General features: G+C 37.6%; 1 protein-coding gene across 1 annotated transcript; it reads left to right on the forward strand.

The window, feature by feature from the left end:
• The first annotated feature begins 2,871 nt into the window (after positions 1-2,871).
• LOC116026750 (jasmonate O-methyltransferase) lies at positions 2,872-6,161 on the forward strand. Its single transcript, XM_031268128.1, has 4 exons — positions 2,872-3,007; positions 3,206-3,622; positions 4,316-4,591; positions 5,527-6,161. Exons 1-4 carry the CDS (start codon positions 2,933-2,935, stop codon positions 5,911-5,913), a joined length of 1,155 nt encoding a protein of 384 aa, XP_031123988.1. The 5' UTR covers positions 2,872-2,932; the 3' UTR covers positions 5,914-6,161.
• Positions 6,162-14,156: the final 7,995 nt, after the last annotated feature.

Genomic DNA, 14,156 nt, shown 5'->3' on the forward strand with positions numbered 1-14,156 from the left:
AATGCAGCACCCTTGAGTGGGACTCCGATAGCTTCCACAGCAGTCCCGTCGCCTACCCTGGAGCTTCCGACGACTGCTTTTTCTGGCGAAGATCACTTAGCATCGGTTGCTGTTTCTGAACCTTTGGCGCATACTACGGCTCTTCCAAAATGTCCGGAGTCTGATCAGGTGGTTCTCCTATCGGCAGCAGAAAACATGACATCATTAGAGTCTTTGCATGGGGTGTCGGCGACGGGTGCTGAGCCGGCTGTGGAATCCGCTATGACTTCGGAACAAGCTGCTACGAATTCTGTGAATGCTCTATTGCGCAGGTCACTCCGGTAGCGACGCCCGAATCCTAAATACTTCCCATCCCGTTGCTGATTCTATTGAACCACGTACTATGGTACAAGCATTGAAGAATGATTTGGGTCAGGCAACTATGTCAGATGAGTTTGATGCATTGGTGAGGAATTCTACCTGGGAGTTAGTGCCCCGGGAAAATTGTGATGTGGTTGGCTGCAAGTGGGTTTGCAAGGTGAAGCGTAAGGCTGATGGTTCGGTGGACAGGTTCAAGGCCCGGCTCGTAGTCAAATGTTTTTTGCAGGAACCGGGACGAGACTATTTTGAGACTTTTAGTCCGGTGGTCAAACCAGTGACTGTTTGGGTAATTCTCAGTCTTGTATTATCGCAGGGCTGGTCAGTACGTCAATTAGATGTAAACAATGCCTTCCTAAATGACATGTTGTTCGAGAAAGTCTATATGGCCCAGCCTGAAGGCTTTGTTGATAAGGAGAAGCCTGACCATGTCTGCAAATTACGAAAGGCGATATATGGGTTGAAGCAGGCCCCACGGGCTTGGTATTTAGAGTTATCTGAATTTGTTGTTTCGTTTGGTTTTAAAAAGTCTGTAGCTGATTCATCTTTGTTTATCTATTGCACATGTCAAGTCACTTTATATTTTTTAGTGTATGTCGATGACAACATTATTACAGGCAATAATGATGCTTTCACTACTGCCTTTGTCTATCGCCTCGCGGGTCGATTTCCTTAAAAGATTTAGGGCCACTACACCATTTCTTAGGTGTTGAGGTCGTTCCTACTACGAATGGACTATTTTTGTCGTAGAGTCAATATGTAGTTGACATTCTGGAGCTGTTTGACATGATGGGGGCGAAGGTGGTTTCCACTCCGATGTGCACCTCGGTTGATTTGTGTGCAGGTGAGCCAAACTTTGACTCAACAACATATCGCTGTGCCATTGGTCGCTTGCAATACTTGGCGATTACCCGGCCGGATGTCTCGTTTGCGGTCAATCGCTTGGCACGGTTTATGGCGTCCCCTACTGTTGGTCACTGGCAAGCTATAAAGCGGATTCTGCGCTATTTGAAAGGCATACTGCATTTTGGCCTTCATTTTCGGCGTGGTTGTCCCCTTTCTCTAGTAGCTTACTCAGACTCGGACTAGGGTGGTGTTTGTGACGGGGGGAGGTCTACCACGGCTTATTATGTGTTCTTTGGGTCTAATCGAATCTCCTAGAGGTCTGCGAAACAGCGCTCAGTATCTCGGTCCTCCACGGAAGCCGAATTTTGAGCGCTTGCCAATTCCGCTGCTGAAGTTATGTGGGTTCAGAATCTATTGCGCGAGCTTGGGGTGCGTATGCAAGCCACACCTGTGTTGATTACTGATAATTTAAGTTCCACGTATGTATGTAAAAATCCGGTGTTTCACTCTCGGATGAAGCACTTGGCGCTAGATTACTTTTTTGTGCGTGAACAAGTTGCTTTTGGCACTCTACGTGACAGCTATGTCCCGTTGCTTTTGGACATCGATTGTTTACTATGTTCCGGTCCAAGCTTGGCCTTACTGATGGTGCCTCAATCTTGCGGGGGCGTGTTAAGACTTAGTATGGTTGTTTGTTGTGATAGCCTAGTTTTGTGGTTTAGTTGTAACTATTTCCTGTTTTCATGTTCTGTACTCTATTTAATGGTTGCTCCTTCAGTGAATGAATAACACAAGCTCAAATTCTCACATTCTCACATTCTCACATGGCTTTCATTTTTTTTAACGGTTGAAGCCAGTTGTTGTGGCTGCCTTCAACCCCTCATTCTTCCCCATTGGAGATGGAGTTCGAGAGACTAAGTTCCGTTTCCGATGGAGAAGTGGTCGTCTCCATAAGATGATGAGAAGGCTGTGTATGTCTTGCGGTGTTATCAACTATCTTTTATGCTAATGCTTCCCAAATAGAGAGAATGCCAAACAACTTAAGTCAATCAAATCTTTAACATTTTTTTTTAGATGTATATGTACGAAAATCATAAAATTAGATTAGGATTAATACCTCATCACCACGGTTTAATCTTGTAATCTTTCTTAAGGAAAGTTACAAAGGTGTCATATTAGCACAAGGCCAGGTGCTTGGCAGATTAGGATTTTATATAATTTTACATAATTAAGATAAAAAATAATTTTACATAATTGATCAAGTTCATAATAAATATCCAACCATCCTAAATTCTGTACACTGATACACATATAAATTTTTTGAAAGATACATGCATGCTTAGCTATAGGAATCATAAGATAAACCCATTTATGTAAGAAAAATATTACTTTGAAAATTTAAATTTTACTTTCAATTTTTATTCTATTCAAATTCTTAACATAAACATCAAGAGGTAAGGATGAAAGAGAATAGATTTGGAAAACCATATAATAAAACGCACTCTTTTTGTAAAATCATCTTATTTTTGAGAAGTGAAAGAGAATTAGAATATTACATTTTGTCCTCTACATTGGCTTTTTTCTCAGCCACAAGTGCTCCATGCTGTCAATTCTACATGGGCTATAAATGAACGTCCCTATTTCTCTTACTCTCTTCAATTCACTGCAAGTCCTTTTAAAGGATATAAATACCGTTAGAGAGAGAGAGTGAGAGGAAGAGAGAGACACAATGGAATGCTTACAATTTCTTCACATGAATAAAGGAGAAGGAGAGACTAGTTATGCCAAGAATTCTACTTTGCAGGTGACTAAAAAGTTTGAATTTGCAATTTTTTTTTGATTTTATACATTAGAAAATTCAAATACGTTAAATTTTTTAACTTTTTTTTAAAATCCACTGAGTCTTTCTTCGTTCGTCACTTGTGAGAATCGGACCCAGCTCACTTGTCACTTAACTACTTCATTCACTTAATTCAAAAAACATTATTGACTGAATTTGCAGATGAAGATTATGCTGGAGGGAAACCCATTACTTGAAGAAGCATTAAACGGCATTTTGTACAACAACGACAACAATAATTTCCCCGAAACCATGGGAATTGCAGACCTGGGCTGTTCCTCTGGCCCCAACACCTTAACAGTAGTGTCGAAGATCATCGGAATCGTCTACAACTCAACAAGGAAAACCGGGCAGCCCGTGCCGGAGCTACGAGTTTATCTGAACGACCTTCCGTGGAATGACTTCAACGACATATTCATGTCGTTGCCGGCGTTTTACAAGAGGCTTAAAGAAGAGAAGGGGAAGGAGATGGAAAATTGTTTCGTGACAGGCGTACCAGGTTCGTTCTATGGAAGGTTGTTTCCGAGGAAAAGTCTGCACTTCATTCACTCTTCTTCCAGCCTCCATTGGCTCTCTCAGGTCAGCTTCTATAATTCTAAAGGATCCTTTCAGTCAAGATAATTACACTAGTGAAAGTGAAACTATAGTTATTATATTATATTATAGAGTTAATTATTGAAATATTCATTTGACTATAGCGAAATTACTAATTTGGTCACTATTTATTACCTAGTTAAGTCCTTAACTTTAAAAAAATCTTAACTGGTTCTTCGTTTATTTAGCTGTCAGACGTCTCTTTAATTTAAGGGTATTGTTGAAATTTCACGTTGCTTCCCGAACTGCTCGGGACTAAATGAGTAATTTTGCTATAATTAATGGACCATTTCTGTAATTATCTCGTTGGTTTAATTAGAGAGGAAATAGTGCCAGTAATTTGAAATTCCAGCAATACTATAAAATTAAACAAATTGATGGCGTTGACCGAATCGAAGACTAAATTGATAAAGTTTTTCAGGGTTGAGGATTTTAGTAGGTAAAAAAAGTTAATTGAAAAACCAAATTGATAATTTCATTATAGTCAAAAGCGATTTTGATAATTTACTCTTATATTATATTATTACCATTCATGACAAGATAGTTATCACTTCTAACATTTTCAATCTCACGGCGTTTTCCTAAATACAACCTAAGACAATTACATACATGCATCTTCTAACCTTATCATAGAAACGTACGATGCAAATTAAACGTGTAACGTCTTTTTCAACGAAGGTTCCACCCAGTTTGGACGGCGAAGATGCCAGCACGGCCCTGAACAAAGGGAAAATCTACATATCCAAGACGAGTCCTCCGAGTGTGTTGACTGCGTATTCCCTGCAATTTCAGAAAGACTTTTCCTTGTTTCTGAAATCACGGTCGGCGGAGATGGTTCCCGGCGGCGGGATGGTTCTGTCGTTTATGGGGAGAAGCTCCGGCGATCCTACAACGGAAGATAGTTGCTATCAGTGGGAGCTCCTAGCACAAGCACTATTTGCTCTCGTCTCTAAGGTAATTACCAAACCAGGAAAGTCAATAGAGAATAAAATGAGATTTTACTTACTATGCATACGGTTGGGATAAAATGTTTATTACTTTGACAAAAGTTATATATGTCACTTTTTCTATACTGTAATTGGCCCTTTAGACCATTGGGATTGTAACATCTACCATGGAGGGAGATAGTTAAATAGTTAATGAATAAGGGTCAAATAGGCCACTGAACTACACATCAAAATGCAATTAGGCCATCAAACTCAAAAATAATGCAATTGGGTCCCTGAACTACACAAATTCATGCAATTTAATCCAAAATGACTTGTTTTACCTGTTGTGGTGATTACCAATTTTGAAAATAATATTTTAATTAAAATAATTAATTTAAAATAAAATTAAAAATTAAAAATAATAATAATAATAATAACACTTCCTGCCGGAGAAGAATCGTCTCCAACCGGAAGTTTTTTTAATTATTTTATTTAAAATTATTTGAAAATATTATTTTTAAAATTGATAATCGGCAAAGTAAGTAAAACAAGTCATTTTAGATTAAATTGTATGAATTTGTGTAGTTCGGGGACTCAATTGCATTACTTTTGAGTTTGATGTCCTAATTGCATTTTGGTGGGTAGTTCAGTGACTTATTTGATCCTTATTCCAATAGTTAATGACAATTAGATAATCAAAGAATTCTCTGATTAAGCTTGTTTGACTTAGAAAATGAGTAAGCATAGTGAGATTCAATGACTTACAGGAGGGGTCAACAATATTGAGATTCAACACAGAACTTCCCCCAACAATTCCTTAGTCACTGGGTGTTGGACTTGGTCCTTCACCGGCCTCGGTTCAACACCTTCCCAGCACTTGCCAGTTTTAAATGCACAGTTTTTATATTCTAAATCATCATTAGTCTAATAATCACGTATGCGTGTGTATATTAATAATAGGGTGTTGTTGAAGAAGAGAAGGTGGATTGCTTCAATGCCCCATACTATGCCCCATCGGTTGAGGAAGTGAAAGATGCGGTGGATGGAGAAGGATCGTTTATCATCAATCGGATAGAAGCATTTGAGGTTGAATGGGACGGTGATTTGGAATTGGAGACCAATTCTTCGTCGGGAATCATGTGCTGTGAAACACTGAGGATGATGTCAAGGGGGGAACGTGTGGCTAAAACCATAAGGGCTGTGGTTGAGTCGATGTTGACATGCCAGTTTGGAAGAAATGTGATGGATGAATTATTCACCATATATAGTGAGTTGGTTGATGACTACATCTCCAGGACCAGAGCCAAATACATCAACTTGCTCATTTCTCTTACAAGGAAATCATGACCATTTCACTATTTTACAATTCTCGTGAACTGTTTTTTTCTTAGTTTGAGATGATCAGCTATGAGTAATTTAGGTTGATGTATCTCTTTGTAATCTTTTATCAGCTAGAGTTATAAGGCAGAGTTTAATACGTGCACTTCTTCAGATACTAACTACGGATATCCCGGTCACTAAAAAAGTAGTGTATGGGTTCCTTTTGTCATAAAATAAAATAAAATAAAATAAATTCAGTACTATATTTGAAAAAAGAGTGCTTTTATTCTTTGAATTATTATACTTCGATTTTATTTTATTTTTTTTGGTTTGCCAACTAGGTAATAAGCATAATTATGTTCAAATAAACAGGTTTCCTAATTAAGATATGCACCTAGTAACTCCAGTCGTTATACCGTGGACCATGGATCATGGTTGATACTGTAGTTGTGTTGAATTGATACTGCAGTTGTGCTGAACAGATACTGCAGTTGTGTTGAAAGGAAACTGCAGTTGCGCGGAACGGAGGTCATGTCATCCGTCTGGAACTGCAGTAGTATTGAACTGATACTGCAGTTGTGTTGAAAGGATAGTGCAGTTGTGTGTTGAACGGATGAACAGTTTCTGTTCCGCGCAATTGCAGTTTCCTTTCAACACAACTGCAGTATCTTTTCAACACAACTGCAGTTTTAGCCATGATCATGGTCCACAATGCATTGTGGACCATGATCCACATTATAATTTGCGTAGTAACTCCCTAGTTGAAACAAATCACTAAAATATTGTATGAAAATACAGTGTCTGTGATTATACCATTATAGAGTACTGTGACGCTGTACAAAACTTGTATTGCATTTATCTCTGAATAGAAATATGTTTATGAGTGTTAATCTAAGCAGTATTTGTGATTTATCTTTAAGAAGATAGGATGGGGTGTTTGGTAAATACTTATTAGTTGATTGGATTAGTCAATTTTGACACGTTGATAGCATTAGTTGATTATAGAATGATATTTGATAAATTACTTGTTAGCTGATAGCTAATTATATGTAAAATGACTTTCTCGAAAAACTAATTGAAAAGTTGCTTTGAACATCTTTTTGAATTTTAACATTTTGAAGTATAAACTGTTTCAAAAGGCTAATTAATCAACCAATTATATTGACTGTTTAACCAAGTCAAACAAGTAATAATGATCAAAAAGTCAAAATTGACTGATAAGCTAACTATGTTACCGAACAGAGTTAACCTCTCACTTTAAATTTGAGCAGGGTTTCAAAGTGAGTACCTACTGCATATTGTCTTGTATTTACACCCTGACTCATCGAAACAACACCACAGGAGTGCAAACCTCATTTAGTTTACCAAACAATTTGTCTTTTAAATCATCAAATTAAAGAGAACGAAATAATGTTCTAAAAAAAAAAAGAAAAAAAAAAAGAATGAAATAATTGTTGAAGCAACCATAAAGTTTTGAGGCTATCACATTGTTGATTTTGATTGGTTGCTACTTTACAAGTTCTGACAACTAGATTCCCAAGGAACGCCAAAAGTATTTGAACTTCAGGCATAACTGCCTTGGTTCGTTCTACATGTGCCTACATCAACAGTCTGTTGTAGGCACATGTAGAAGAAAATAAATTGTTTAGTTTCTTTTATTTTATTTTATTTATTTTTATTTATCAAAATAAATTATTTAGTTTAGCATTGGAAATTATTAGTTGACCGTAAAATTTAGTGGTTATTAAATAGATAACTAAATTTCGCACTATTAATAAAGTCAATAAAGAAACTAGATCAAATTAAAAGTTGAAATACGGGCCAAATAGATTTTTGAGCTATATGAAAAGTAAAATTATGTCATCAAACTATAAAAAGTTTTAATTAAGTCATGAAATTGAAAAAAATAAGATAAAAATCATTTTGATATTTTTTAAAAGTAAAAAGCATGCTGATAATAATTTGGATGCCCTGGTAGTACTTTGCGGCTTTGCTGATTTGGATTATTATTATTGTTGATTTTGTTGTTTTAAATAAAAAGTTATTAACAAATAATACATTGTAACAGAGTCAGTAGTACTAAAAAAAAAGTTATTAACATTAAATTTTCCTCTAACTCAGCTCTCTAGTTAAAATAAATCACTAAAATATTGTATGTGATGATTTTACAAGGCCATGTCTTTCATAAAATCATTTAGGAATATAGATAAAAAGAGGGAAACACATAAATAATATTAATTGGATACTAGACTCAAATAATATTTATGATTGAGTTACATATAAATAAACAATAAAGCAAGTCCAATTAGGGTGTAAGCCCAAATATTTATGATTTTGTTGTTTTAAATAAAAAGTTATTAACAAATAATACATTGTAACAGAGTCAGTAGTACTAAAAAAAAAGTTATTAACATTAAATTTTCCTCTAACTCAGCTCTCTAGTTAAAATAAATCACTAAAATATTGTATGTGATGATTTTACAAGGCCATGTCTTTCATAAAATCATTTAGGAATATAGATAAAAAGAGGGAAACACATAAATAATATTAATTGGATACTAGACTCAAATAATATTTATGATTGAGTTACATATAAATAAACAATAAAGCAAGTCCAATTAGGGTGTAAGCCCAAATTAAACAAAGTGGATTAATCCTTGACTCTAGGTACAAGCCTACAAGACGTGCTTGTAGTAAGATTCGAACACTGGTGTGTTGACTGGACAAGGAGATTAAAATGCTCTTGTATAAAAGTGATGAGAATCATGTTAGAAAGTGGCAATGTGCCATATTTATAGTGTTTTTTTTCCTGAAAACGAGTTGTTGTCTTGCCTCAATCAACCTTGTCCAACCACTTGTCAACACCACAAGTCGTCACCCCACACCCTTCTTAGCTAATAAGTATTTTTTGCCGCTTCAACTTGTATAAGAGATAAGGTAGCCAAATTAGTTGGTTGTCACCCTATTAGTTAATCTTGTAGGTCCCGGGTTTGAGTCGTAACAACTATGGTTCTTTCTCGTTTAATTTTATAAAAGCTAGTTTAAACTTAACTAATCCCATACTCACAATAGGCACACCTTGAACCATGCAATCTTTTAGGTCCCGATACTTGCGCCCCCAACTTTCTTCCCTTATGATTTTAGGTCCTAAAAACATAGCCTAGGGGCTTCGATTATTTCCTAGACCCCATCAATTCCTAAAACCTCTCCCTTTGGCTCAATTATCTTTAGTGCCAGATCCCATGACTTCATCATGAGCCCCCCACTTTTTCTAATTGTATGGACAACTAGAGGAAGTAGTAGAATGTTAACCTAACCTCATGATCTCACATCATGACCTCTACTGTTGTACAACGGTAGCGAAAAGTCAACGGCATTCAGTGACTCTCCCATCCGCTACTGTTGTACAACGGTAGCGAAAAGCCTTTTACAACAGTAGCGGATGTGCAGTTTTGTACTAGTGACTCACCTAGTTGAAGTGAAAATTTCCTATCGTTCGTAGCTGTTCTCGAGCTTTGTTCTCACCCTTAACCCCCAGGCTCTAACCACTATTTGGATTGTTAGATGCTTTAAAATAAAACTTTCTCTTTGTTTTCTTCTTTTTCTCCCTCTACACCATATGTCATCATGACCTTAATTCTATGCTAACTTCTCCATACAAGGTCTTCGTCTAACCAACTCTTAATATCGCTTCATGGGTGCAGCTGTTCCACTTAATATAGTCGAAAAAATCTTGCACCATGGTTTCTTCCTCTTCTGAAGCCTCGAGGTGTAACAACCTTTCGTTGGGCCCTAGGCTAATAGGTTCTCCTTTCTTTTGGATAACTTGGTCCCCACTGCTTTCCTTGCAAGTAGTTCAGTGACAAACATTTGATTTGTTTTTGTGTCGACTTCACTGCGTACGATCTAATTAAGCCAAGTTTCCATGCATGCAACTTACCTTGTAACCCATTTTTCACTACCTTCCTTACAGGTAGACGCATTGGGTCGCCTTCCTTGCGTGCGGGACAAATCAAGATTTTCTACTGCCTTTCATGCCTACGGACCTATTGGATCACCTTCCTTGCATGTGGGACGAATAGGGAATTTCTACATCCTTCCTTGCATGAGGACTGAAGAAGCAGCTATATATGGTGAGGTGTAGGTGATATGGAGTGTGATAAAACGAAGAGTCTTTAACTCCCCGAGTGTCGTGTCTCATGTGGATGGCAAATTGGAGAATGTAGGTTTCCTATCTTGTATTGTTTAGAGAACACTATAGAAGAAAACGTAGAGTTTGATGAAGTAAAGTAGTGAGAGTGCAAATGTCGAGTAGATTTAAGAAGTAAATGGGAATAAAAGGCGGATGGGGGCTAGAATGTCGTGGAGATTGGTTCAAAGCATACGGGAGAGATTTGATTTCCCTTGAGATATGATTGAAGGAGCTTGGAACACTGTCCTGAGTGGCGTCACACTCAAGCTCCCAATCCTCAGTCGGTTGGGGAATTTTGTCAAACACTTTGTCTACAAGTTCCCTCCGGATCTCATCTTCTCAGATTGAGAGCGGGAGATGTGGGTAGTGGGCTCCATCCCCTCGTGATATCTCGCCAAAGGGATGATCCTAAACTCTTGAAGAGATCGGGGCCTTCGGTCCAACAAGTTCATCCAAAACATACACACAATTTCAACAATCCCAAAGAAATCAAACTCATTCAACAATTTTAGATCATGAACACAAAATCTCCATCCTTCCTAGCCCCTATCCTACGGACTAGCCCTTCATAGGCTTCAATAACATCATTTCATTCAAATAGCAAGGCATATTTACAAGATCAAGGTAAAAAGCAAATATCTTTAGGAAAAGGGAAAGTACAAGAGAGAAATCCAAAGAGAAATCAAATGGCAATGAAAGAGTTTACCCAAGAGGATCCCAAAGCTATGGAAATCCAAGTTTCTCTTCTCCCAGGAGTTCTTCCATCTCTCCCTAATCCTCTCTAGCCCTAATCTAAAAATGAGAAGTGAAAAATTGACAAAAGACTCCCTCCTCCTATCTGAAATGTCCCTTAAATACTAAAATATCGCGCAGGGTTCTGGTGCTCGTCCACGCCAGTCCACACGCGTGTGGGCAGGCGTGGATGCTTACTGGAATAATTCCACGCACGCTCACACGCGTAGTGAGGCTTGTGGACGAGATTTCCTCCGTTTTTGTTTCCTTTGTTGTTTTTGGTTTGGTCTTTGCGTGTCCCGGTTTGGATTGATTCTTCTCTTCATCGTTCACGCTTTCCTTGATTGATTTCAGCCCTTGGATCCTGTGAAAATCTTTCAAAACATACCATACAAAGTTCTTTTGCAATTTGTTAGCAAAATAGCACGAAAATACATAATTGCGTCTGTCAAAACTTTGTTTTGGCAAGAAATCAACTTAATTAGTTCTAGATAATTAAGTACTTTTGGCGTCTATCAAAGTTTCCACACTTTAGGCTGCTCGCCCACGAGCAATTTATATGTTCAAAACCTTCTCATTTAGATGCCAAAAAGTATCTAAGCTAAAGATGTATTCATCCCGACAGTTAAGATTTGTTCAAAACACAATCTACCAGGAGATGTGAAATCCTTCACAATACTTTTGCGGCTTTGCTGATTTGGATTATTATTGTTGTTGTTGTTGTTTTAAATAAAAAGTGTTGTTGTTGTTGTTGTTGTTTTAAATAAAAAGTTATTAACATTAAATTTTTCTCTAACTCAGCTCCCCAGTTAAAATAAATCACTAAAATATTGTATGTGATGATTTTACAAGGCCATGTCTTTCATAAAATCATTTAGGAATATAGATAAAATGAGGGAAACGTATAAATAATATTAATTGGATACTAGGCTCAAATAATATTTATGATTGGGTTACATATAAATAAACAATAAAGCAAGTCCAATTAGGGTGTAAGCCCAAATTAAACAAAGTGGATTAATCCTTGACTCTAGATACAAGCCTACAAGACGCGCTTGTAGTAAGATTCGAACACTGGTGTGTTGGCTGGACAAGGAAATGAAAATGCTCTTGTATAAAAGTGATGAGAATCATGTTAGAAAGGGGCAATGGGCCATATTTATAGTGTCTTTTTCCTAAAACGAGTTGTTGTCTTACCTCAATCAACCTTGTCCACCCACTTGTCAACACCACAAGTCGTCACCCCACACCCTTCTTCTTAGCTAATAAGTATTTTGTGCCGCTTCAACTTGTATAAGAGATAAGGTAGCCAGATTAGTTGGTTGTCACCCTATTAGTTAATCTTGTAGGTCTCGAGTTTGAGTCCTAACAACTGTGGTTCTTTCTTGTTTAATTTTATAAAAGCTAGTTTAAACTTAACTAATCTCATACTCACAATAGGCACACCTTGAACTATGCAATCTATTATTTCCCAAACCCCATCGATTCCTAAAACCTCTCCCTTTGGCTCAATTATCTTTAGTACCAGATCCCATGGTTTTCTACTGCCTTTCATGCCTACGGACCTATTGGATCACCTTCCTTGCATGTGGGACCAATAGGGAATTTCTACATCCTTCCATGCATGCGGACCTATTGGACTACCTTCTTCCATGCATGCAGACCCAATAGAGAGTTTTTGCTACCTTCCTGTGCAAACCTATTGGGTTGCTTTCTTTATATATAGGCCCAAGTAGGATATTTTTTTCCACTTTCCTTGTATGTAGATGCATTAGTTCGTCTTCCCTACGTCCAGGCCTAACCAAAATCTTTCACTGCAATTGCTGCTTGCGAACCCATTGGGGAAGTCTTCCCTATTTGTGGTATTAACCAGGACTTTCGATCAGCTTCTCTATGTGGGGCTAGACTAGCTCATTTTCATTCTCCTTTTCCTTTTTCATTTTTTAGTGCATTACCGCCTTGAACTACATTCCTTTGCTCTCGTGCCCACCAATTTTTTTTCCGCCTTCCTTACATGCAGGTCTTTGCGCTACCTTCCTCACCTGCTGGTCCAAATACGATTTTTTACTATCATTTTCCCCACGTGTATGTGGACCTATTGGGCTGCCTTCCCTACTTTCAGGCCCAATAATAATTTTCTACTTCTATCCATTCAGAACAAATGGCATTCCAGCTTTCCTCGTTATACCTTGAGTTTTATTTTTGCCTACTTTTCCTCTATTCAAACACTAGTTGATTACTGATCGTTTTCCTCTTTAGACTACCCATCAGTTCAGGTTCCCCACATTTCACTCGGTCACCTTATCCCAACCGATGAAGTTCTTCAGCTCACCCGACAGTATAAATTGAAGAGCTTATTCTCCAATTTTAATGTGTGACACTCATCAGTGTCATGACCATGTCACTTGTAGAATATACAAAACTTCGACTTATCAGTTTTGGGAAACTCAATGGTGGATGGCAATAATAGCCGCATCATGTTGCATTCCTCAGCGCAGGCCAGCACCTCGCCTAGACGCGCAATTAACGACATCAAAGGTATTGATGCTTGGGGCACTAGCGGTAATAACCTCGGGGATTCACATGGGATCAACGACCCAACCTGTTGGTCCCAATTTAAATGAAGAAATACCTATAAGGGGAGGGGGAGGGGGAGGGGGCGAATAGGCTTTTAAAGATTTTTCGAAGTGTTTAAGAATGGTTAAAGCTTTTTCACACGACTAAGTTAGTTAAGCTTTCAAAACTTCCAGTAAGGTGATGTTGACCACTTCACTATATAGTCCTAGATTTAAAACAAAGGTTTGTGCATCGGGAAACCATTTTTCAAGATAATAATTCAAGTGAAAAAGATATTAGATATGGCAAATTTAAAGGCAAGATAAATAAATGAGACAAATAATTTATAGTGGTTCAAAGGTGATGTAATCCTTCTACTCCACTCGATCTTCTCCTATCATCTAGAAAGAAATTTATTATAACCAATCTCCAACACAATTATAGTGAATCACATAAGTAGTCAAGTTCGTGGATCACCAAGCAAGCACTGATTCAACCAAGTTTTATCAAGAAACCTCCTACTCCTCTTCCTCCTCTATCTACCCTTGGTAGAGATATACAAAGATTTCACAAGGTTGAAAGTAACTCCAACTAAGAGATTAAAAAGGAATCTATATGGATCTTGTTGAGCTTTTTAGTCTCTTGAACTATATGAATAGTGCTTGTGAGCTTTAAAATTATTTAATACTGGTAAATTTTGAATATATCTTCTATGTCTCTTTTCATTTGTGTCCTTGCTATTTATAATTGAGACTTTGAATATGTCCGGGGGGGGGGGGGGGGGGGGGGG

The sequence above is a fragment of the Ipomoea triloba genome, chromosome 8, assembly GCF_003576645.1.
Source record: "Ipomoea triloba cultivar NCNSP0323 chromosome 8, ASM357664v1".
NCBI lineage: Eukaryota > Viridiplantae > Streptophyta > Magnoliopsida > Solanales > Convolvulaceae > Ipomoea > Ipomoea triloba.

What these genes read in the sequence shown, in the direction of transcription:
- LOC116026750 (XM_031268128.1), top strand. Translation starts at nt 2,933, where the DNA reads ATGGAATGCTTACAATTTCTTCACATGAATAAAGGAGAAGGAGAGACT. An exon ending in CCAAGAATTCTACTTTGCAG is followed by an intron (nt 3,008 to 3,205) that starts GTGACTAAAAAG and finishes CTGAATTTGCAG; the next exon opens with ATGAAGATTATGCTGGAGGG. An exon ending in TATTTGCTCTCGTCTCTAAG is followed by an intron (nt 4,592 to 5,526) that starts GTAATTACCAAA and finishes TATTAATAATAG; the next exon opens with GGTGTTGTTGAAGAAGAGAA.